Here is a 25,893-nt window from a genome sequence, read left to right as displayed (position 1 = left end):
GTGCTATCGAGAGAGAGGGGGAGAGAGCCCCCCTCCTTCTTGTTCTTCCTTGGACTCCCCTAAGATGGGAGGAGAGTTACCCCTCTGGTCCATAGCTTCCATGGCGGCGGAGGGGCAGGAGCCCCTCCGAGATTGGATCTCCCTCTCTGTTCTCTTCTGTTTTGCATTCCTGTTTTCTGTCCGTGTTGGAAATATGCCCTAGAGGCAATAATAAAATAGTTATTATCATATTTCCCTGTTCATGATAATCGTCTATTGTTCATGCTATAATTGTATTAACAGGAAACAGTAATACATGTGTGAATAAATAGATCACAATGTGTCCCTAGCAAGCCTCTAGTTGGCTAGCTCGTTAGTCAATAGATGATCATGGTTTCCTGATCATGGGCATTAGATGTCATTGATAACGGGATCACATCATTGGGAGAATGATGTGATGGACAAGACCCAATCCTAAGCCTAGCACTAGATCGTATTGTTCGTATGCTAAAGCTTTTCTAATGTCAAGTATCTTTTCCTTCGACCGTGAGATTGTGCAACTCCCGGATACCGTAGGAGTGCTTTGGGTGTATCAAACGTCACAACGTAACTGGGTGACCATAAAGGTGCACTACGGGTACCTCCGAAAGTGTCTGTTGGGTTGGTACGAATCGAGATCGGGATTTGTCACTCCGTGTGACGGAGAGGTATCTCTGGGCCCACTCGGTAGAACATCATCATGAGCTCAATGTGACTAAGGAGTTAGTCACACGATGATGTGCTACGGAACGATTAAAGAGACTTACCGGTAACGAGGTTGAACAAGGTATAGGTATACCGACGATCGAATCTCGGGCAAGTTCTATACCGACAGACAAAGGGAATCGTATACGGGATTGATTAAATCCTTGACATCGTGGTTCATCCGATGAGATCATCGTGGAGCTAGTGGGAGCCACCATGGGTATCCAGACCCCGCTGATGGTTATTGTCCAGAGAGGTGCCTCGGTCATGTCTGCTTGTCTCCCGAACCCGTAGGGTCTACACACTTAAGGTTCGATGACGCTAGGGTTATAGGGAATTGTTGTACGAGGTTACCGAAAGTTGTTCGGAGTCCTGGATGAGATCCCGGACGTCACGAGGAGCTCCGGAATGGTCCGAGGTAAAGATTGATATATAGGACGGATGGTTTTGGACACCGGAAGTGTTTCGGGCGTCACCGGTAATGTACCGAGACCACCGGGACCACCGGAGGTGGTCCCAGGGGACCACCGAAGGGGGGCAACGACCCCGGGAGGCTAGATGGGCTAAGTGGGGAAGGGAACCAGCCCCTAGGTGGGCTGGTGCGCCCCCCACCCAGCCCATGCGCACCAGAGAAAGGGGGAAGGGGGAAACCCTAGCATAGGTGGGCCTAAGGCCCACCAGAGGGGTGCGCCACCCCTCCTCCCTGCCCTGGCCGCCGCCCCCTCTCCCATCTGGGGCTGCCGCACCCCTTGGGGGTGGGAACCCTAAGGGATGCGCCCCCTCCCTCTCCCCCTATATATAGTTGAGGGTTCGGGGCTGTTTGAGACACGGTTTTTCCTCTCTCTCGGCGCAGCCCCGCTCCTCTCCCTCCTCCTCTCTGCCGGCGCTTGGCGAAGCCCTGCCGGGAGACCTCGTCTCTCCACCGACACCACGCCGTCGTGTTGCTGGACTTACTCCCCAACCTCTCCCTCCTCCTTGCTGGATCAAGGTGCGGGAGACGTCATCGGGCTGCACGTGTGTTGAACGCGGAGGTGCCGTTGTTCGGCACTAGATCGGAATCGCCGCGAGTATGACTCCATCAACCGCGTTCTAGCAACGCTTTCGCTTAGCGATCTTCAAAGGTACGAAGATGCTCTTACCCCTCTCTCGTTGCTGGTCTCTCCATAGGAAGATCTGAACATGCGTAGGAAAATTTTGAATTTATGCTACGTTACCCAACAGTCCCTTCACCGTTTCTTAAATTCCTAGAGATCCATAAATCCGATCAGGGTGAAATTTTGAGGGGATTTTTATCCATAAATTAGCTTTATTTTGCCCAAAGAAGAGCCCCAACCGAATTACGAGGTGTCCACTAGGCACCACCCCGCGCTAGTGGGTATGGGCCGCACCTTGGTACCTAGTGGAGGAAGTGGGCCTCCGTTTGCGTTGATTCCACCTCCCAAAACTCAAATATATTCCAAAATAAATCTCCGTAAAAAATCAAGTTTGGACTTTAGTTGGTATGGATATTCTGCGAAACAAAAATCAGGCAACAAACAGGAACTCACACTTGGCACTCAATCAATATGTTAGTCCAATAAATCATATAAAATGTTGCCAAAAATATGTGAAAGTTGTATAATATTGGCATGGAACAATAAAAACTTATAGATACGACGGAGATGTACCGGCAAAACGCAAGGACTGCCTTATAGTGTGTCACGGCAAGCACTTAAATTCCTCTCTCGGGGTTGCTCATTCCTCGACCACTATGTACGATTAAAGCATGAAGAATTTTTTCCTATCTCAATAGCATATAGATTTTTTGATTTCTAAATAATACTGAACACAAACATGACGGACTGAGAGGAGTAAGTTAGCTATAAGGAAACTCCCACATGTTGCATTAAGAATAAAACATGATCTTATTTCCATAATCTTGATCTTTAAATACACCCACGATATTTGAAGGATTAAATACAATGCCATCCATAGTGAAAGGATTATCTACCGTGTTTGCATTTCTTTGTAGATTTTCCTAATATTGCAAATTCTGTGGCAACTTCTTTTTATCTTCTAGTAACCACGACATCATTTCAAGGAAGCAAAATCCATGAGCAAAAGAAAGACATGAAAGGGCAATTAGTAGTGACTTTTCATTTGTATATCTCATTTTTCAATCATGCATATCGGAGGCTCGCAATTGTTCTGCATCAATTTGAAAAAAAAAGTCTTACAAGTATAACATTACCTATAAAAACTGAAACTATGTTCCAAGTAGCGGCACTTCCTACAATTTAAAGCTCCCTTGGGTAACTCTGGTGATTAGTGCTTGGCATGCAGTTTTGATTGGCCTGCACTGGAAAAAAATTAAGATACCATCAGGAATTGTTGTGAATTGATCAAAGCTTCACATGCATGATGTATTATGTTCATATGAGATAACAAGATGTTGAATTTACTTGAAGACAAACAGTACTCGTAAGTGTAAATTATTAGTACCTAAACGAGAGAACGAGAAATACTTCTATGGAGAGGTCATGAGCGTGATAATAGATAGACAACCACGTACATGGTTAAAAAGCGCAATGTTGGCAGTGCATTCATAACACAGTTGAGCAATGTCCAACCCAATACTGATTCATTTCCAAATTCTAATAAAGGAAAATAAAGCTATCTAAGCAACCAATGTACATCTCCATAGATCTGTAATCTATATTGTCCACATGAGCAAATCAGGAATTCTTACATAAGCACATTACATGAGCCAAATTATGAAGAAACAGGGCACGTCTTTATTATTAGAATTATTATCCATGGAATTAAAGCATGTAGCACTTACACAATATCAAGATTTACCTGGAAAGATTAAATACTGATAAGTGAATATATATCAATCTAAGGGTGCACAAAAACACGAACATGACTAATGCAACAAAGGTACTATGTTGTTTTGTGAACTAAACATAAATCTTTTTGCTATTCTCATATGTGATAGAGAGTAGCATAAGTACATAGCAGTATGGGAATAAATCCATCAAGGATATGGAAGGTTCGCGTTGAAGTCATGAACGTTTGTCATGTAGAAACCTTATTGTATGATTATAGCCTACAAATTTATGACCAAGTAACAAGCAACTTAGATTTACAAAATAGAATGGCATTGGGATGAATGATCCACATACAACCGAGTTATTTGTTTTAATAGAATTCACATTATATATATATATATATATATACTATAAATACTGCAAATTGTCTGCAAACACTTCACTCATTATCACATATCAAGGATTAAGTACAAATTTCTACAAATATCAAGCAGAAAGGCAAAATTTAGGTTCTTATTTATTCCATAAACTACACCTTGAAGAAAGCATTTGATATGTGAGTGCTAAAGCCTGAAATACTCAAGCTAGTTTGGAGATATACGGACATTTAGTAAATGCACAATTCATAGATTGACCTGTTTACACATAGACAATAGTTTCAATCAGGCAAATTAATCGATCTGGTGCACATCACATACTAAAGTGTGGCAAATTTATTGGATCTGATAGGAGAGATACATAACTTATATAGGGTATGAGTGTTGTACATTGATGTTGATCTTGGCGGTGGCAGATGCTGGAAATATGACCTAGAGGCAATAATAATGTAGTTATTATCATATTTCCTTGTTCATGATAATCGTTTATTATCCATGCTATAATTGTATTGATTGGAAAATCAAATACATGTGTGGGTACATGGACAACAAAGCGTCCCTAGTATGCCTCTACTAGACTAGCTCATTGATCAAAGATGGCTAAGGTTTCCTCGTCATAGACATGAGTTGTCATTTGATAACGGGATCACATCATTAGAAGAATGATGTGATGGACAAGACCCAAATTGTAAGCATAGCATTTGATCGTATCAAGTTTACTGCCATTGCTTTCTGCATGTTAATGTATCTACTCCTATGACCATGGGATCATGCAACTCACTAACACCGGAGAAATGCCTTGTGTGTATCAAACGTCACAACATAACTGGGTGACTATCAAGATGCTCTTCATGTATCTCTGAGAGTGTTTATGGAGTTGGCATGGATCAAGACTAGGACTCGTCACTCTGTATGATGGAGAGGCATCTAGGGGCCCACTTGGTAATACAACATCACAATAAGCTTACAAGCAATGTGGCAAAGGAGTTAGCCACGGGATCTTGTATTACGGAACGAGTAAAGAGACTTGCAGGTAACGAGATTGAACTAGGTATGGAGATACCGACGATCGAATCTCGGGCAAGTAATATATCGATGGACAAAGGGAACTTTATACAGGATAAATTGAATTGTTAACATTGTTGGTTCAACCGGTATAGATCTTCGCAGAATATGTAGGAACTAATATGGACATCCACGTCCCTCTATAGGTTATTGACCGTAGAGGTGTCTCGATCATGTCTGCATAGTTCTCGAACTCGTAGGGTCTGCACACTTAACGTTCAGTGACGATATAGATATAGTTGAGTTATTATGTTGGTGACCGAAGGTTGTTCGAAGTCCCGAATGAGATCCCGGACATGACGAGGAGCTTCGAAATGGTTCAGAGATGAAGATCGATATATGGGAAGTTGGTATTCGAGTTCCGAAAGAGTTTCGAAAAGTTACCGGTTTTGTGATGGAGTTTCTCGAAGAGTTCCGGGGGTCCAGCGGGAGGGTCCACATGTCCCAAAGGGCCTCATGGGTTGTGATAGGTGGCGCACTAGCCCCTGGTGGGTTGGCCGCCACTCCCACCTAAGGCGCATGCACCCAAGGAGGAGGGCCAGCCCAGAGGTGGCCCACGCCCCATCCTAGGGGAGACCCTAGGGATGTGGTGCACCTGTGTGTGCAGTGCACCAGGTGCACCTAGCATTTTAACTAATATTTCTGAATTCTAATAATTCCAATAATTTCATAATATTATTAAAATTTTGAAAATTAATATAAAATAAATTATAACTCGAATGAAAATAATTTATAAATGAAAGTTGATCAGAAAAATCCCACGAGTCCGAATAGGCTGTCCGCTCATCTGTCACATGCCCCTAGCATGATGAACATGAACATTTAGCGTTAGAACCATATGTACGGTAATAGCCAAAGACAAGGGAAATATCGTCATATGTTCTCCCGCTTCGTCTGTGACGTGTAGTACCACGTTAGCTCATCCCTAGCACTACATATTGCCATGTCATGCATCGTGATGCATTTGCTTGAGTGTTTCTTCCCCCTCTTTTCTCTGATAGACACCAAGACTGATGTTGGTGCCGTGTACGACTACTCCCCTTGCGATCGGCCTTTTGCAGCAAAGCAACAAGGCAAGCAAACCCCCCTTGATCATTCTGATATCACCCATTCTTTCTCCCTCGTGCTTGCATTAGATTTTGCTACCGTTGTAGATAGCTCTTGTTCTGATGCATAGCCTGTTTTTGTTAAACTTCTTTTGCACCTTATTGTTATACTAATTGCTTAGTATAGGTTGATTAGTGATCCCGAGTGACCCCTACGTCCTAGTTCCCCCTGCTTCATCATTGAAGACTCGAAGACTCGAAGACCAGATCATCTTGATCGATGAGCCAGAACTATCACATCACCTCACACCCCTTAGTTGTACGACTCTGTAGAGCTACTACCGAGTACCGAGGGTGATACCTCGTGATGTACTCGTGATGTTAACTATGTAGTGTAGTTAACCAGAGGTGGATTATGGAGGGTGATTCCTCCTTCACCACTTCCGATAACGACTCCATCGTGCTACACCTCAAGCATCAATCATCGAGGGTGATTCCTCCCTGGTCACCTTAAGAGTTACATCGATTTGAATCCATCGAGGGTGATACCTCGAATTCCTTTGATGTTATAGACACATGGTTACTTTAACTTTACTACTTGAACATGATGATATGTGTGGAGCGGATGGATAACCGCGTGATAGTGACGATGCGTGGCCAGACATTCTTGGCCCTTGCCATGAGTCCTCGGGATGGGGCGACGAGACCACATATCGTGGGTCATTGATCGTCGTCGTGGTGAAGGAGCGGGTGGATACCCGCATCATTTCAAGAGGCCTGGTCGGGCATTCTTGGCCCTTGCCACAAGACCTCGAGACAGGGCGATGGGACCACATGTCGAGGATCATTGATCGTCACTGTAGTTAACAAAACATTAATGGGTTTGGATATGTGATCTCAGAAGGCCTCTGGCCTGTTTCGCACTAACAACCACATGGGAATAAGTATGGGCACTATGTGTTGTACATTCGCCCGAAAGCTCTTCAGATGTCACAATTGAGAAGCACGCGTCCAGGTGGCCCGCGTAAGCACCGTCTTTGTATAAAGAGGTGTCAGGACTGACACCGACCGCCTACGTAACATGGAGGATTGTGAAGGGAGATTGGCCCATGACCCTTTGTGATTAGGATGTAGACCGACGTGTGGCCTCTCTGTTGACCCTAGGTAGTACTACGGCGTGTCGATCAGTCGAGGCCGTGCATTACGTGAGCAAGTGTGTCCGGCCAGAGTTAATCGAGCTTGTTGGATAAGTTTGTGCACCCCTGGAGGGAAGTATATCTATTTGACTAACCGTGTCCACGGTAACGGATGATCATAGTTGTATCCCAATCTAATACAACTAGAAGTGTGACTTAAATTGAAATGTTGGCTCCGAGATTTCTTTCTCGCACGGAGTCGAGGAAGGATCTCTGGGCTTATTTAATAAATTTGCTGCAACATAATTGTTACATATGTGTTACTCATCTACACTCTTCTAATGTTGCAAGCCCATGAAGATGATAGTCTTCGATAGGCCTAGGTCTTCCTCCTATATTCTAGCATTTCTGCACTTCAGTCCAAAGATATAGCCCCATTCCTTTGAAACCAATGCATACTTAGCATAGTTCTCATCTCAGTCTTGCGAGTACTTTTGATGAGTACTCAAAGTTGCTTTACTCCCCTTTTTCCTCTTGATATGATTTTCACGACCAGATGACGGAGCCCAGGAGCCAGTTGATCCTGCTGACGACTAATACTACCCCGACGAAGCGTACAACTACGTTAAGGTTGTTGAGTAGTTAGGAGGCTCCGAGGGAGGAGGCCTTGCCTTTTCGATCCGTTGCTTATGTTTGTGCTCGCCTTATTAAGGCAAACTTGTTTACTTATGTTTGTACTCAGATATTAATTGATTCTGCTGACTCGTTTGTATTCGAGCTTATGTATTCGAGCCCTCGAGGCCCTTGGCTTGTAATATGAAGCTTGTATGACTTGTGTCTAGAGTTGTGTTATGATATCTTTCCGTGTGTCCTAATCTTTATCGTACGCATTTGTGTGTATGATGAGCGTACAATTAAGTTGGGGGTGTCACATGTTCCTTCCCAGCCAGCCAAGACATATGTAAACTTCAGATCAAAGTCAATAGGAGCAAGCACATTCTGGCTTGTGTACCGCTTTCTCCCTCTGTATGTTGCAGCTTGTGACCTGAGAACTCTGGCACTGACAGGAGTACCATATATTGCGCTAATGCAATCCTGGAATGGCATTACAAGACGGTGTTATGGCTACAACAGAAAAAGAACAACATATGAAGGCATTAACAACATACTATCAATGCTCACCTTGAAGTATGGATACCATCTAGGTCTAGTGCGAATTTTGGTAGGAGTCCGGTCGCTTGGTGACACGATCATCTCTCCTCTGAGTTTCCCAATAGTGTACAATACTTGCTTGAAGTACATGGAGATGGTCTCCATTGTTCTCTTGAATGTGTTGTGGATAACCCTGAACCTTTGGTTATGACCAACAACATGAAGGAACATGGCCACTTGCTCTTCAACACTGGTATGGATGCTATCTTCTAGCAACCCCCTGCTCCTGAAGGTCTGGACAAGTCTTGCAAATGGTTTTCTTTTCATTCTAAGCATCCACAAAACAGTTGTAGATGTAGTTCAGATTCGCTATCCTCTCCCTATCCTTGATTAACATCGAAACATACCAAATGAGAGGTCTCTCATTCCACGAACAACTCTCTTATGGACCAACAGGATCCAGGCCTGAAACACAACTGTCAACGATGTTGTCTGAACCAGAAGCTTCGTCCGTTCATCGACAACTTAAGCGACATCCATGATGCGGTCAGCCTAGGCACTACCAACCCTAAACGGTCCTAGCACAGGAGGGGAGGGGTACACCTTCCGGGCCGGGGAGACATACCAGAGACGATGATGGTCGGATGGAGTCGGAGAAGAAGGGAAGAAGGAGTTGTCGGTGCCGAGGAGTGTTACTGCCGCCACCAACGCCGCCTCCGCCTTCGCACCTGCAGATCTGAATCGCCGCCACCGTCGATGCCAATAACAAAGGACGACTTGTCCTAGAACTAGGGGTGAGTGAGCAAATGGGGTTGGTGAGGGTATTTTTCACGTCATCCCACCTCCGCAGATTCCCCTCGTCACCATCTCCAACCGAACCCCCTGCGTCGTGCCCCATGCCGCGTTTTACTTTTGTGCTTGCACCTGACTCAGTCTGGCTTGCTGAAAAGGTCGATTCGAGCGTTCATAGCGAGTCAGGCTCTGGATGCTTTAAGTTTCATGTCGATGTGAGCCAAGCCTCAGTGCAGGAACCAAACAATCCATTTTCATCCCTTCAAGACCTAGTCGGACTTTATGCGGCCTACCAAACACGTCATTAGTATCTGCAAAAATATTATTGACTTGTTCATCTTTCTGTGCAAAAAATATTGTCAACTCGCTCCTCTTTCTCATATATGATTTCACCCATCCTGAGATGTTGTGATACCACGACCAAAGCTTTTGCCTTCTTTTACCACATGTTGCAGTGTCCGGAATCTGATAAAAATGTGGAAACCCGGACGGGTTTTAGTTAAGCCCTGTTTGGAACCATAATAGATTGTGACAATCTGGATTATGAAGATAGATTATATAATCTGGTTTATAAAAATAATCTAGATGAACATGTTTGGAGACCAGATTATATAAACTGTAATCCAAGTTTTACATTGCATAATGACATGTCTGCCCTATGTTTTTTTTTTAAAGATGACGGTGGTAGGAATGTAATTATCTCCAACTTTACAAGGATAATGGATCATTAGCAATTCATAATCTAATTTTAGCTGGTATAGAGTAGATTATGAGTTTTTAATAATCTATCTATCTAGTTTTCATAATCCATACCATAAGCTGTCCTGTTTGAAGATAGAATATATTATAAAAACTAGATTATATAATCTGGGTGATTTCAAACAAGGCCTTAGTCCTACATGGCATCACTAACAAACCATAAAGATTTGAGGGAGTTGCATCAAAGGAGAAGATAGAAAAGAAGACTTTGAGCAGGACACATGCACCTATACGTTGTCGGTGTGTCTATGGAGTGTGTTCTTGTAATCTCAGAAAAAATGAAGAGTCGACTAGACAGTTAAAAGAAACTAAGCCATATTCTTTGCGGTAATACCGGATGATCTGATATGTATGTACATCAATCCAAATTGTCAATACAACACTGAAAAAACAAAGGCATGACGACCATGTACGGGGAAAAAGTTAAATGTTTTATTCCGCCTTTTTTACTGTAGACGGACACTGCCTGTGGGCTAAAACAGGGAGATTACGGGCAGCATCTGGCTCGTTTTATCTACTGGCCAAAATTCCCAAGAAGGCGCTCCACAGCAGCATGTACATTCCCAGAGGTGGCCATCAATGCCCGGATATTCTCTGCGGTGTCGAAGAACCCCATTTCTTGGAGCTGGCCGAGTTGCGTTGCATAGAGTTCCTCCGGTGGCACTGAAAAATTGACAACGGGGAATCCATCGTCAGCCAACAGAATGCAATAAGAGCAGGTAAATTCTCAAAACGGTAGTGCATACAGACCATTGGAGGTATTTGGTACACCTAAGCCACCTCCAGCACCAAGCCCGCTAAGCATGCCCATCAAGGTGTCCAGGCCAACATTTCCCCGCGCGCCTGTATTTGTTCACACACAACCTCAACAAAGGTAATGATAAAATGTGTTTATCTAGGCAGACAGAACTTAAGATCTCTGCACTGCACATCTAGTGTCGCTTCAGAACTGATCGCTCTGCAGTCAAAGACTACGTAGAATTTCTGTTCAATATCCAGGTAGCACCGCAAAGCAGCTGGACAGTAGATCAGACACATTACAAATAAAAATGGCTCCATGGCAGTGGTCTATAGGCCTAGGGAACTACCATCTGTTTTTCAGTTGACAAATCCAAATGAGTGGAACAGTATTTTGGTCAGAGACAACCCATTTTCATTTGGAAGAAAAGTATCACATGATACAGAATCAAGAACGCATCAATAACTGACTCTTAAGTCAAATGATTCTGCAAGCTTCAAACTTCTAACGTTCAATTCAGTAATTTCCTTGCAAAAAAGTCGCCGTAGTAGCATAGAGTTACAAATGAACAGGTGGTAAAGATTATAATGCTACAACAGTATACCCTAACACATCGACGAACAGAAACTTGATGGACATTATGAACCAAGCAGAGTGTGTATAGAAAAGCAATTCTTGCCACAGGAGATCTACTACAAGCAACATAAGAGAACTGTGGACCATACACATCAAACCTGATCTAAAGCATAATAATCAAGGACAATTACCTGTGCCATTGCCTCCTAGGTTACCAGCCCTGAAAAAAAAACAGAAGATAAGACTCAACAAACACATAACTGCACTTCATAATCTCCATTTCATTTAATGCCATAAAAAGAAGGGGTGATATTGAATTAGAGTTACTCACTGGCTAGGTTGATTTTGTCCAAGCTGTGATGACAGTGTCTGCTGGAATGAGAGTAATTGCTGCGGAGAACAAATATAAACTATCATAAAATAAAATACGAGAATAGTTGTGAACATGCATCACGACAGATTTTACCTGCAAAGCCTCTGGGGATGCCATCTGGCGAAGAAATTCTGGGTTTTGGAACATATCCCTCAACTGAGGGTTTGACTCCATCAGGCTACGTGCATTTGGGTTCATGCTAAGCAACTGTGGGACAAGCAAATGTTACAGAATGATCCAAGGTCATCTCCAAAAAGATCATAAAAGAACTAGTTTTGAAAAATATTGTACCTGGTTCATTGACTGTGGGTCAGACATAATGTTCTGCATCATCTGCATCATAGCAGGGTTTTGAAGCATCTGACTCAAAAGAGTAGCATCAGGTGGACCACCAAGCATACTCCCCAAATCTGCTGAACCCAACCCTCCTAGCCCACCTGCGGCACCGGTTCTTGCATTCCCACCAAGACCACCAAGCAGACTGCTCAAATCTGCTGAACCCAGCCCTCCTAAGCCGCCGGTTGAACCAGCCCTGGTACTAGCAGCAGGACCTGGCCGCGTTGTTCCTTGCGCACCCCCAGCTAGGAAAATAAAATTGTATCAGCTGTGAGAATAAAAATACTACCACATGTAATTATCAACATTCAACAACAAAACAAACAAAAAACTCAAAATAACTAGAACCTACCATTGGTGCTCCAGGGATTTGGAAGTGGATTAGTATTTGGAACAGGGGTTCCTGTTGTGGATTCTGGGCCGGTAGTTGGAGCATTTGTAGCAGGATTGCCAGGTTGGTTAGGCCCCTGATTTCCAAGAAGAGCTGCAAATGGGTTAGAGGCTGGGGTGCCTTCTCCACCCCCTCCCATTGTTGTTGCATTAAGGAAAGGCTCCTGGACAGTCTCATACATACGCCGGAGCATATTAAACCCTTCAGGGGAAGCTTCTATGTTGCTCATCGCTCTGTCTGTGTTCCGCATCATCTCCCTCATAATTTCAGGGTTTCTTGCTGCTTCAAGGGTCTGGCGGAGAACACTCGGGTCATTGAGGACATGGGCAAGATCCGGATTCCGATCGATAATATCACGCATTTGTGGATTATTCATAATCATATTGCGTATTAGATCAGGGTTATTCATGAGATTCTGCATCATTGGCATGTTCATTATCTCCCTCATTAGGTTGGGATTCTGGCTCAACTGCTGCTGCATTTGATCTAATTCTGGAAGTCCAGCCCCAAATAAACCTGCTGGCCTGCCACTAGCAGCTCCAGTAGCACCAAGGCCTGGAAATAAGCCTCCAAGACCACCTGCAGGGCCACTGGTCGGAGTAGTTGAAGCCTGCGGGCTTGCTGCAGCAGGTGCTCCTGATGCTGCCGGTTGGGCAACACCTCGCACCAAGTGAATGGTGTGATCTGTCTCAACACCTGGAAAACACAAGTAGCATAGAAAAATGTTTAATAACAGAAAGATCTAAATGACAGGCCAACGTTACCATAGAAAGAAAAGAGTGAAATTGAGTAAGATAGTGCAACTATTTACTATACCGCAAATCATCGTTCATCTCATTGTAACATAATTTGCTAATGACCAACCAAATGGTTACATTTTGGAATAGAAGAAGCCATCTGTTACAGACTCATACAAGAATTACCAGCTTTGTCCCAAAATAAGTAAGAATCCAAAGATGGAATTTAATGATTTTTCATGAAAAGTATTAGTGATGCAACAAATTCATTGGAAAGCATTATTTGATCCATGCAAGGATGTAGCATCTGCCAGTCTTTTGCAGACTGTTCCCTGCATCTCCCCAACACGAAGTGTAGCACACAAAAAATATAGAAACATGCCATAACTCCAGTGATTGTGGTTGTAATAAAAATAAGATGTCGACCATTTAGGGAACAAAAAACATTATGCATTTTCATTAGAATTCAACTCTAAACTCCACAGAAGGCTTGCTCAGTTTACCAAAATATAAATAGATTTACACACGAACAATCAATTGACACAGATTTACTACACTCTACAAACTACATTCAACAATCAAACCCTATGCCAAATTTCACATAAAAAAAAAGTGGAACTTCCTTATGATGATCCTTAATCTAGCATAGTAATTCCCGACTGCACCTCAAGCAAATCCAGTAAATCTCTCAAGATTTCACCCACAGCTATGTAATTATGGATGCACAAGTCACGGAAGCTAAAATCCGTAACACTTGGAATTGCATTCGTGTCGCGACAAGAGAAGCTTCCTTCAGCTTTATCTACTTCTACGCTATATAGAGCATCTAGGCCAACAGGCATACGTTGTCACTAACATACCACACTGTTCACCCGCATCAACCAATCACCCATGTACTTTATTAGCTAGCGCAGCGCATAAGCGTAATGATGCATCTGATCCACACTAGCACGCTCCCAAGTCCCAACCAACAAACGGGCATTGCAAAATTCGCAATTCACGCAGGGGGGGCGGCCAATTCAACCCCACCAGGCCCGAACCGCGGCCCTACTTTCCGTATCCGTGTGTCGCGCACGCACCGTAGCTTTCTAGGGTTTGCTCGTCCTTGAGGATCCGGCCCTTGTAGATCAGGCGCTGCTGCGGCGCCGGCACGTCGCTGCTGGCGGCGACGGCCTCCTTGAACGCCCCGACCGTCTCGCCCAGGTCCGCCTGCAGGGTGAACTTGGCGCCGTTGGCGCACCGGATGTTGAGCGTCGCCCGCGCGCCCGGGGGCGGGGACTCGCTCCCGGCCCCCTCGCCGTCGCCCGCTCCGGCCATGCCCTCGGCCGTGGCTCGATCCGGTCGGGTCTGGGGGCGTGGGCTGCGATTGGGCTCTGCCGTGTGCGCGTGAGCTTCGCGAGTTTTTTTTTCTTTCTTTCTTTCTTTCTTTTTCTTCCCTTCTCTTGCTCGGGGGAGAGAAGAGATACAGGAGAAGACGAAGAAGAAGCAGGCCGGGCGTGGACGCGACGGATTTAACGGCGGAGGAAGCCGCGGATAGGGGTGGCGGACGGCGTGGATTCGTTGCGTGCGGTGGGAGCGCTGCGTGAGGCGTGACACCGTGTTGGGGGGTCCTCGTGGACCGCCACCACACGAGTCGGTGACCGGAAGGTTCTGGTGTTCGGTGGCTTCTCTATTCCCACTGGGGAGCGAACGGACGATCGAACGGATCAGTGGAATTTTCGGCCGGATTGTGCGAATCTCAACGATTCCATGTACAGTCTAGCCTAGAGTCCTAACATCTACAACCGTATACATCAAATCTGATCCCTCGGATGACCCATCCGCAATCAGTGACCAATCTTTATCTTTACCTAATCTCTCCTAATCTTATTTTATCTTACCTCTTTCCTTAATAATAAAGCATCGATGGCTTCTGTCGTCCGTCGTGGCGTTTTTGTCAAAAAGTCCCTCCGTTTTCGAGGATTCAACCCGCAGTCCCCGATTAAGTGGACATTAGAAAAAACGTTTCAGATTTACAAGAAAGACCCTGCATCTGTAAAATTTTCACTCGCGATCCTTTGTTTGATCTTATCCTCTTTCCAGCCGCATCGGAGTAGGAGAAGGTGAGGGGCGGCGCCCTTGTCGCCGGACTGGAGGAGATCCTCACCGACGGAGATGCCCCGCGCTACCATCGCCGGATTCTTCTTCCCGTCCCCACCCGCCCCCAAATCCTCACCCCCACCATCCTTCACCCTCGAGGGTTGCAGATCCAGCGGCGGGGGATCGGGAGCAGGAGGATGACGGCATGTAGATTTCCCCCCGATTCATCAGGCATGTGTGTATTCTAATCTGTGGCGTCCTTCTTTTCCGGCGGGGGGCAGGTTGCCTGTGGCTTACCGGGATCTCGAGCTCGATCGCGTACAACTGGTCGCGGCCCAACATGAAGACCAGCGTCAAGCTCATCCACGCAAGGTTTGCGCATTTGTCATTTGTTAATTACGTTTCACCCCCTTTTGGTTCATATGCTTCTTGTCGTTGGAGATTGGTCTGTACTACTGTCATCACAAGATTATTTTGTTAAATTGTTTTCCCTATCTGTGCCAAATTTGGATAGTAAGCACATTGGTTTGTTTCACGGTGGTGACCCAATCACAGCATCGGTGAGTGGCCGTGCAGATGACCTTGCTCTACAATGTGACGTTGGTGTACTACATATCGCACTACCTGGTGGACATCGTGAGCGAGAAGGCCGGCCGCGTGCTCAAGCTCGACAAGATCGACGAGAGCCGCAATTGGCTCGGCGCCGACATGCTCGTCTTCGACTCCTGGCACTGGTGGCCGCGCTCCGGCAAGGATCAGCCGTAAGACCGGCATTGCGTTGTCTGTTTCTCTGGGCTGCGTTTTTTCAGGCAGGTTATGACTGACTCAACTCTGAACTCGCACGGCGTGTGTGTGTGTGTGTGTGTGTCGTTGCTGCAGCTAGGACTATATGCAGGAGGGAATCTACATGCTTAACAGACTCAAGCAATCTATGTTTGCCGTTTACAATCTGTGTCCTTCATTTATGTTTTGTGTACAACTTTCATGTAGATTGGTAGTTTCAGTCTCTTTTTTTGTGTGAGAATTACTGCTTCGCTTGAATTTCATTATGAGCACTAAGGTAGGTGGCCTCTTATTTCTAATTTTGCTAAGGCTAAAAGAGGATCATGTTGTTGCTTGTTTTACAAGTTTTATTCAAGTATATCTCTGCCATTTGTGCATAAGTATGTGGATGGTAGTATCACAACCAATTTCATGTGAAGAAATGGTGTTTATAATAATTCTTTCCCCATGTAATTCCAAGCCAATTTACTGAATGCCCACTCAATAGGCCCGGTTTTGCCAAGTATTTTGTGTTTTATTTGTAGCCCCATCTTGTGGCATGCCTTTGGTTGCAGCCTAATCTCCCTTGGTAGTACATTGGTAGTTCATATGTGATTACGTATGTATGGGCTTCGCGTTATATAAGAGTTTTTTGGCGGAAAAAAATTCAGTATAACCTAATCGCCCAGTACCCGCATTGCTGAATTTGGACAGTATACTGAATTGTTCAGTGGCGCCTATTTATTTAGGTTAAGTTTACTTGAGTGGTGTAGTGGAACCAGGCATCTTGATTAGATGGATAGGTTGTCCTCATCAGGGTTGATATCTTGTGCCGCAAACTGTGTAGGAGGTCATTCATGGTTGGTGCTGATAAGAAAAATGGCATAATCTGGACCACAATGGTGTATGGATAAAAAACTTTCACATAGGTGCAGTTGTCTTATACTCCTATGTGTTTCTTGTTTCCTGTTATAGCCTCTCATGGAAACCTATTTGATTGTTGAGGTTTTGACTACCTGAGTAGATAGATGTGAAATGTTAGCATTCATTTGTTTAAGCAAGTGTGAATGAAACTTCGTGGAAGCTGCTCTCATGAAGAAGTTAGTATGTAACATGTTTGTCACTGATGTTAAAGCGGTGATCATACGAAATGAGTTCACACAAATCTGAATGTCACCGTGTAACGATGAAGTTAACGCAAAATAGGTTTCTGATACAGAGAGTTTTGTTGTGTAGTTGAAAATTATAGCATTCCACATTCCAGGAGTTCCCCTTCACTTAAATGCCCATGCCCAGATATAGTGCATGATTTTGGTAGCTCTTTCTCATGAAACTTCCGTTCCTGCAATTGCTGCTATATTGATGGACATTCTATTGTTTTATAGGGTACACTAGATGCAGCAAGACGTGCCTCGACATTTTTTCGGGTTGATGACGTCGTTCACAAGTTATTCACAGAGCTTGCATACCGCTACAAGTAAGTTTTACCTATGTTATGGGTTGGTTTCTATTTTGGTCTGGTTAGCATGTTCAAAAGAACCTCTCAAGCTATATATCTTATGTATCTTTGTTATTTTCTACTTATATCTAGGGCGTCGACTGATTGACGGTGTTGGCAATGCCCCCTCCAGATCTACATCTTCTTCCCGAACGAGCCCAAGCCCGGCGTGAAGACGGTCAAGAGCTCGAAGATGAAGCAGGAGAACGTGTACAATGGCGTACTCGTCGTGCAGCAGGCGCTGACCGCCTTCTCCCGCAACTTGTTGCTCGGGTTATCGCAGGAGAAATTGCAGCTCGAGGTCTTCCAGGTCGCGCTCTACATTCATGCCTCGTGCTCGTATGACTAATATCCAGTGCTTCTCGCCATGTCTGATGTTTAATGTAGCCCTGTCCTGCACGAAGGGGAGCTTCTTATAAACATTAAGAATCACGATCTGGTTCCTGAGCACGTGCTCCTCACAAAGGAGCAAAAGAAGACGCTGTTGGAGAAATACACTGTGAAAGAAACTCAGGTCATACAGATTTGCCAACCCTTTGCCCACTGTAACCGACCTGATATTCTAATCGATGCAAGCATGTCATTATGTGAAATGTATTTCTGTTTCAGCCATATAAGTCTTTGATAATCATCTGAGAAAAAACAATTATATAACTATAAACCATGACACTGTATTCCAGTATACCTTCATGTACATATTCCAGATGGCGGTGTTGGGAGGAAACACATTATTAATTTGAAAGAAAAGGCTCCCTCTACTTCATCAAGCTATATCTGTTAGTTCATATTCATAGTGTAATCTCTAGAAGGTCTTATATTTAGGAACGGAGGGAGTAATACTTATTTAGCTATAAAACGATGTTTACAGTTTATAAGCTAGCCCTTCTTATTATACTTTAGAAGATTGATAATCCCCATTACATTACTACAGTGGTGTAATATGCAGAACCTGAGTTTTGGTTGCCAAGCAAATTTTTGTATACTTTCATTTTAATTGCCAATACTTTCCATACTTGCATATTTTTTACCCACCTTATGACATTGTTTGACTATTACAATTTCCTTTTCATTGATGGTAATGGTAAAAATAAGAATATGCTGCTTTGCTACGCACACATGTTATGTTTGACCAGCTGACTTCTGGATGGTTTATGGTATTTTGGGAGGTTATGCAACACTTGGGCTCTATAAAATTAGTTTTGTATGTTTATTAGATGAACTAGACAGAACCACAAGATGCCGATTTGGATGAGCCTTGAACATGAACATGCAGTTTTTAAATACAAAATGTGTGGATGCGACATGTTTTTTCTCCCAGTGCAACGCACGGGCATATTTTACTAGTACTAATAAAACAAATAGTGCTTCTTCCGTACGTCATCCAAATTGCCCTTAAAGTTGATTAAAATTACCCATCAATGCCACCTATAAGTCATAAAAAACGTTTCAAACAGGAAAATCTTCGGACTGGGCCGGCCCATGTAGGCACCTCCTATATTACGCTTTGGGCGTTGGAAAAAGATGCAGCACACCTGTTCAGGCCGGCCCATGCGTGGACGCCTGTTTTTTTATAATAGCAAAAGGACCCGTGCGTTGCAACGGAAAAAAGCACCATTTTCAATGGTGATGACCACATTATGTTCATATCTTATCGCATGATTTCAAAAATTTGTTCACAAATGCAAGAAAATATTTCTTCTTTTAATTTTTCTCACAATTCACAAGTTGAAACAATATTCAGGTTTTTAAAAAAATATCATGGTTCTCAAAAAACTTGATAACTCAAAGAATTATTCTGAATTTCAAGAAACATTTTCTAAAATATACTATAATATTCCGATCCACCCTCACAATTAATTCTTCAAAATTCACTCACGTATATAATCTGAAAAACTCAGAAGCATTAATGTTGAACTGCATACACTCGATCATTCGTGAACATTTTTACAAATTTGGGAACATTTGTAAAATCAAAAACATTTTTTTTACTATTTATAAACATTTTTTTAAATTCCAAACAATATTTTATATTACGAACTGTTTTCAAGTATTTTCTTGTGAATTGGCGAATAATTCATTTTTTGAATTATCAAACATTTTTTAATTGCATTAAAGAAATTTCGTAAAATGATGGACTTTTTTTTATTCATGAATGTTTTCTCCAAAATTACGATTTTTAATATGTAAACATTTTTACAAAAATCCTGAACAATTTTTGAATTTACAAACATTTTATGTTTTATGAAACATTTATGTAAATATAAATTTTTGAATTTCGAAAGTTTACTTTTAATTAATTTGAATTAGAAAAAGTAAAAAGGAACAGATAAATAATAGTAACTAAAAAACTAAAAAAATAGCCTCCTCCCATGGGCTCGCCCAAATGGGCGTGCTGTGTATTTTCCAGCGAGCAGAGCGTAGTACAGCTGGTCCTTATGCTAGGGCCGGCCTATGCGAGGATTTCGTGCAAAACGTTTTTTATAACTTATATAGTGGAATTGGTGGGTAATATTAGAGAATTTTAAACGCAATTTTAATGATGTACTACAGAAACAATAGGTGCTTTATTAGTAGGGATAGATAATAAAGCGGCGATCGCTTCTGTCGTCCGTCGTGCCACTTTTATAAAAAAAAGCCCTTGACGTTTCCTGAGATCAACCCGCAGTCCGGATTTAGGTAAGAAAACGAATCGTTTTTTGTATTTTTTAGAAAACCCCTCGATGTTTCAGGTAATCAATCCGCAGTCTGGATTTAAGTCAGAAAATGAATCGTTTTTTTGTATTTTTTAGGAAGCCCTCTGATGTTTCAGGTAATCAATCCGCAGTCAGGATTTAAGTCAGCCGAAACGTTTTTTTTCGTTTTAACAAAAAAAAAACTGACTTTTCAGTTAATCAATCCACATTTTATCTAAAACAAAATTATCCATATCTTTTAAACCGTAAGTCCGATTTTAACATGTTATATATGAAATTTGATTTAAAAAATGTGTAGAATCCAAATAGGATGTTATTTTTAGCTGTTGAATAGTTCTTAAATATTATTTTTGGTGCAAACTTAGTCTGTAGTGCACGGCCCTTTTTTTCTCTATTTTCGACGACGATACAAATTGCAATAAACATCCATTAAATTAAAACCAAATTGAGAGGAAAGAAAACATCGTTAACCACACATGCACACATTTGGAAAACCTCGTGGGGAGAAACAACATATTTCTCATCTTATTCGGAGTGACTGTACATTCAAACGCGTTTTCGTTGTGTGAGCACTAAGGTCATCGTCGGCAACACAAATGTGATGCCATGTGAAAATATATTACGTTCAGAGCGTGTGTTATTTTTTATTCCGTTGCAACGCACGGGCTCTTTTGCTAGTAATAATAAAGCGCGCATCGCTTCTGTCGTCCGTCGTCGGTCGTTTTGCAGAAAAGCCCTCGCAGTTTTAGGTAATCAACCCGCAGTCCAGTTTTAAGCCACAACGAACCGTTTTCTGTCATTTTGCAGAAACATCCTCATGGTTTTTGATAATCAACCCGTAGTCCTCCCGAGCTCCTCCATGGCGACCAGCCGCTCCATGCTCGAGACTTCGCAGCACGCCGCCGACCCCTCGCATGCATCTTACCGGGGAACCACCATCCGCAGTCGAGCCACCCCGCGCCGACCACCGGCCTGCAGCCAACTCCACTCGCCGGCCCCAAGTGCCGCCTGTACCGCGCCGCCCTCTGCCTCGAGCACCGTCGCTGCCGCCCCGATCCGGTCCGGGGGAGACCATCTCCACCGCCAACCTGCCACCGGAGCCTCGCCGCCCTCGCCCCTTGCGCCGGTAGAGGATCTGAATGCAGTCAGTTCGTCAGAATGCGTCTATTGGTTGTCTTGTCGGTCTCTGTAGTGCCGATAGCAACCAACCAATGGCGCTAACTGCAGCTGCCAACCATGCCTCCCGCGCGCTCCCACGGCGGCGCCACCGCCGCGCTCCGGCTCCGTCCACCCGCCTCCCCCCTCCCCTCTCCACGCCGCCACCGCCACCGCCACCGCCGCCGGGTCCGTCGACCCTCGACCGCGTGCTCTCGGACCTGGAGGCCTAGCCACGCCTCCTCACGCCGTCCCTCCTCGCGCCCCTCCTCGCCGCGCTCCCGCTCCACCCAGCCCCGCGCCGCCGCCTCGCGGCCCTCCGCGGCCTCCTGCCGGTCTCCCTCCTCCGCCGCCACCCGGACCTCGCGTTGCGCCTCCTCCACATCCACGCCTCCCTCGGCCTCCTCGCGTACGCGCACCACATCTTCGACCACCTCCTCCCCGCGCGCACCCGTCGGGAGCGCGCGTTCCCGTGGAATTGCCTCGTCGCCGGATACGCCAGCGTCGGCCACCACGACGACGCGCTCGCACTCTACCTCCAGATGGACGAGGAGGGCGCGCCGCGCGACGGGTTTACCTTCGAGAGCGCGCTCCGGGCCTGCTCCGGCGCCCGGTCCGCCGAGCTCGGTCGGGCCGTGCACCGCGACGCCCTCACAGCTGGCCTCGCCGCCGACGTCTCCGTGTGCAACGCCCTCGTGGAGATGTACGCCCAGTGCGGCGACATGGAGATGGCGTGCCAGGTGTTCGACGCAATGCCGGAGAGGGATGCCGTCTCATGGAACGTCTTGCTTGGTGGCTTGCTGGGGCACGGTGGCCTCTCTACTCAGGCAACGGAGGCCTGGAGGAGGATGCTCGGAGAAGGGCACAAGCCCGACTCCGTCGTGCTGTCGGCAATGCTCTGGCATCACCCTGGTGATGGCAAACAGGGACGGGAGGTTCATGCATGGGTGATCCGTCATTGGCTCGAGACGGAGTTATCAGTGGCAAACGCTCTGATTGGAATGTACTCCAGAAAGAATGAGCTAGGCCATGCCCTGTCGGTGTTCGAGTCGATGCCGGTTAGGGACCTGGCCTCATGGAATGCTATACTATCTGCCCACAGCCAAGACTTCAGAGTTCTCATGATGTTTCGCCGTATGGTGGACTCCGGAGCACGACCGGACGAGACCACCTTCATGGCGGTGCTCTCGGCGTGCGACAATCTAGGATTGGTGGAGGGCGGCATGAGGCTGTTCTCTGAGATGGAGAACAAGTACAGAATTCAGCCTACTGTACAGCACTGCACCTCTCTGGTGAACATGCTAGGCAAAGCAGGGATGGTCAGAGAGGCATACGAGTTCATGTCAAAGCGGGCGTGTCTCGGCAACGAGCCAACAGTCTTGAGGGCTTTGCTGCATGCTAGCTCAGTACATGGCAACATCAGGATAGGAGAAATCTCCGCGGAAAAGCTGTTCGACCTGGAGCCTGAAAATGCACATAATTTTGTGACTCTGATGAAGATGTACGAAAACACGGGTAGGTTGGAGGACCTCGAGAAGGTGAAGAAGATGATGAGGGATAAAGGGCTTTAACGTTTGGCCTGTTGGATCATCACTGATCACAACCTCTGTATAGAGCTCCAGCATCTTCTTTCCTGGTGATTTCTTACTAGTTTGACCCTGCATATCTTTACCTAATCTTTATCTTTATCTTTACCTATTAATAAAGCACCTATTGCTTCTCTGATACGTCATTAAAATTGCCTTTAAAATTGTCTAATATTACCCACCAATGCCATCTATCTTTACCTACTAATAAAGCAAATAGTGCTTCTTCGGTACGTCATCCAAATTGCCCCTTAAAGTTGACTAAAATTACCCATCAATGCCACCTATAAGTCATAAAAAACGTTTCAAATAGGAAAATATCCAAACTCGGCCGACCCATGTAGGCACCTCCTATATTACGGCCTGGACGTTGGAAAAAGATGCAGCACACCTGTTTGGGCCGGCCCATGCGTGGGCGTCTGTTTTTTAGTTTAGTTTTTTTATTTTTCTTTTCAGTTCCATTTTGTTTTTCTACTTTAAATAATTTAGAACTTCAAACAAATTTCCTCAATTTTAAGAAACTGGCAATATCGAAATAAAATATTCAAAAAAACATTTTTTTTAGAATTCAAAAACTACTCGCGTTTTGAAAAATGTTTGCATATAAAAAATGTTTAAACTTTGAGAAAATGTCCATAAAATAAAAAAGGCAACGATTTTAAACAAAAGTCCGTGTAAAAATCATAAAAACAGTTCGTGCCTCTGTTTTTAGTCTCATTTTTTATTTTCATTTTTCTGTTCCGTTCTTTAGTTTAAATAATTTAGAACTTTGAAAAACTTTTGCAATTTATAAAACTGGGAATTTTGAAATAAAAGTTTGAAGAAAAAATAAAATGTTTGTGAATTCAAAAAATGCTCAGGATTTTTGTAAAAATATTCGCATATTCAAAAATATGTTCATAATTTTGAGAATAGTGTTGGTGAAAACAATAAAACTCCAGGATTTTGAAAAAAAGTTTGCGTGTTATTTTTTGAGTGCAATTGAAAAAAATGTTTGCTAATTCAAAAAATGTTCATGCATTTCCAGAAATGTCTTAAAATTTTAAAGACATAATATGATCAGCATCATTGGAGATTATAATTGTTCTTCTCCCGTTGCAATGCACGGGTCCTTTTGCTAGTAAGTTATAAAAAACGTTTTGCATCGAATCCTCGCATGGGCCGGCCCAAGCATAGGGGCCCCCTATACTACGCTCTGCTCGCTGGAAAATAAACAGCACGCCCATTTAGGCCAGCCCATGGGCGGGGGCCTAATTTTTTATTTGTTTATTATTATTTATCTTTTCCTTTTTATTTTTTCTAATTCAAGTAAAGCAAAAAAAAACTTTGGCAATTCATATATTTACATAAATGCTTGATAAAACATAAAATATTTGTGAACTAAAAAATTGTTCAGGATTTTTGTAAAAATGTTTGCATATTAAAAAAACCGTAATTTTGAAGAAAACATTCGTGAATAAAAAAACAACCATTTTGAGCAATTTCTTTAATGCAATTAAAAATGTTTGATAATTCAAAAAATGAATTATTGGCCAATTCACGAGAAAATACTTGAAAACGGTTCGTAATATAAAATATTGCTCAAAATTTTAGAAAAATGTTTATATATAGTAAAAAATGTTCTCGATTTTATAAATGTTCCCAAATCTGTAAAATAGTTCATGAATGATCGAATGTATGCAGTTCAACAGTAATGCTTCTGAGTCTTTCTGATTATATACGTGAGTGAATTTTGAAGAATTAATTGTCGGGGTGGATTGGAATATTATAGTATATTTTAAAAAATGTTTCTTGAAATTCACAATAATTCTTTGAGTTACCAAGTTTATTGAGAACCATGATATTTTTTTAAAATATAAACATTGTTTTAACTTATGAATTGTGAATAAAATTAAAAGAAGAAATATTTTCTTGCATTTGTGAACAAATTTTTGAAATGATGCGATGAGATATGAACATAATGTGGTCATCGTCATTGAAGATGGTGTTTTTTTTCTGTTGCAACGCACGGGCCCTTTTACTAGTAATAATAAAGAGGTTATTGCTTCCGTCGGAAAAACCCATCAAGGTGATTTTATAAAAAAGCCCTTACTGTTTATGACATTAAACTCATAGTATATATTAAATGTTTTTAAAATACTCATATCTTTTAAACCGTAACTACAAATTTAACATATTATATATGGAATTTGATTAGAAAAATATGTAGAATTTAAATATAATATTATTTTATCTGTTAAACGTTCAATAAAAATACTATCTAGGGTGCAATCTTAATACATAAGTCATTATTCGTCTTTTTTCATACCGGTACTCATCCGGATTGGAGATGAACACGTCAACAAAATCAGGATTAGAGATGAAACTGAAGGTCACTTGACTGATTCTTTGTACGTATTAAATCTACATGCAAGCCGTGTTAAAATAGAAGACCTGTGAAATCTTGAACTGCATTGTGAAATTTTGAACTGCATTTTTATAGGATAAGATCATCTTTATTTGTGTCGTAACTACAAATTCTCAGATTATAGACCATTTTTTATAAATTAAGAGCGTGTGATATTTCTTTCTCCCATTGCAACGCATGGGCCCTTTTGCTATAATAACAAAGCGGCTATTGCTTCCGTCGGAAAACTCACAGCGGCATTTTTATAAAAAAAGCTCCTGTAATTTTTGTTATTCCACCCGCGCTCCATTATCTATCTGCAACGCAAAAGGAAAAAAACGATTCGCTGCAAAAATTATACCCGTACGCATTGCCTCCTCCCGTCGACCCTGGGCCACCCTAGCCTGTGCCCAGGCCGCCGCCACACCACTCGCCGCCGCGGCCGGCCTCAACCGCCACCGCTGCTGTTCTCAACCCACCCGCCTCCATGGCCGTACCTCTCCCCATTCACTGTCCCCGTTGCGGCGCCCCTGGTCCACCCTGACATGTGCCCAGGCCGCTGCCACACCACTCGCCGCCGCGGCTGACCTCAACCACCATTGTTGTCGATCTCAACCCACCCGCCTCCGCGGCCGTACCTCTGCCCGCTTGCTGCCCCCGTTTTGGCGCTCGAGCATAGCTTCTGGATCAAATCAACGCGACAGCTATAGTGATTGGGGATG

The 25,893-nt window shown here is 43.7% G+C and overlaps 1 protein-coding gene, 1 long non-coding RNA gene and 1 pseudogene across 2 annotated transcripts; 2 read left to right on the top strand and 1 right to left on the bottom strand.

The window, feature by feature from the left end:
• Nucleotides 1-10,158: 10,158 nt before the first annotated feature.
• Nucleotides 10,159-14,483, bottom strand: LOC123437501 (ubiquitin domain-containing protein DSK2a-like). Its single transcript, XM_045115714.1, has 8 exons — nucleotides 14,092-14,483; nucleotides 12,237-12,971; nucleotides 11,840-12,129; nucleotides 11,642-11,755; nucleotides 11,507-11,565; nucleotides 11,367-11,395; nucleotides 10,611-10,703; nucleotides 10,159-10,523 (listed from the first exon to the last, which is right to left on the bottom strand). The coding sequence occupies exons 1-8, from the start codon at nucleotides 14,327-14,329 to the stop codon at nucleotides 10,375-10,377; spliced, it is 1,707 nt and encodes a 568-aa protein (XP_044971649.1). The 5' UTR covers nucleotides 14,330-14,483; the 3' UTR covers nucleotides 10,159-10,374.
• Nucleotides 14,484-14,576: 93 nt separating this feature from the next.
• Nucleotides 14,577-18,199, top strand: LOC123437518. Its single transcript, XR_006628697.1, has 4 exons — nucleotides 14,577-15,463; nucleotides 15,647-15,904; nucleotides 17,239-17,330; nucleotides 17,445-18,199. It is a non-coding gene; the product is annotated as an uncharacterized LOC123437518 (long non-coding RNA).
• Nucleotides 18,200-21,255: 3,056 nt separating this feature from the next.
• On the top strand, nucleotides 21,256-22,812 carry LOC123399275 (annotated as a pseudogene).
• The last annotated feature ends 3,081 nt before the right edge of the window (nucleotides 22,813-25,893 follow it).

The sequence above is a fragment of the Hordeum vulgare genome, chromosome 1H (assembly GCF_904849725.1).
Source record: "Hordeum vulgare subsp. vulgare chromosome 1H, MorexV3_pseudomolecules_assembly, whole genome shotgun sequence".
NCBI lineage: Eukaryota > Viridiplantae > Streptophyta > Magnoliopsida > Poales > Poaceae > Hordeum > Hordeum vulgare.
Note: the sequence above shows the minus strand (reverse complement) of the source record. Positions and strands in the feature narration are given on the sequence as shown.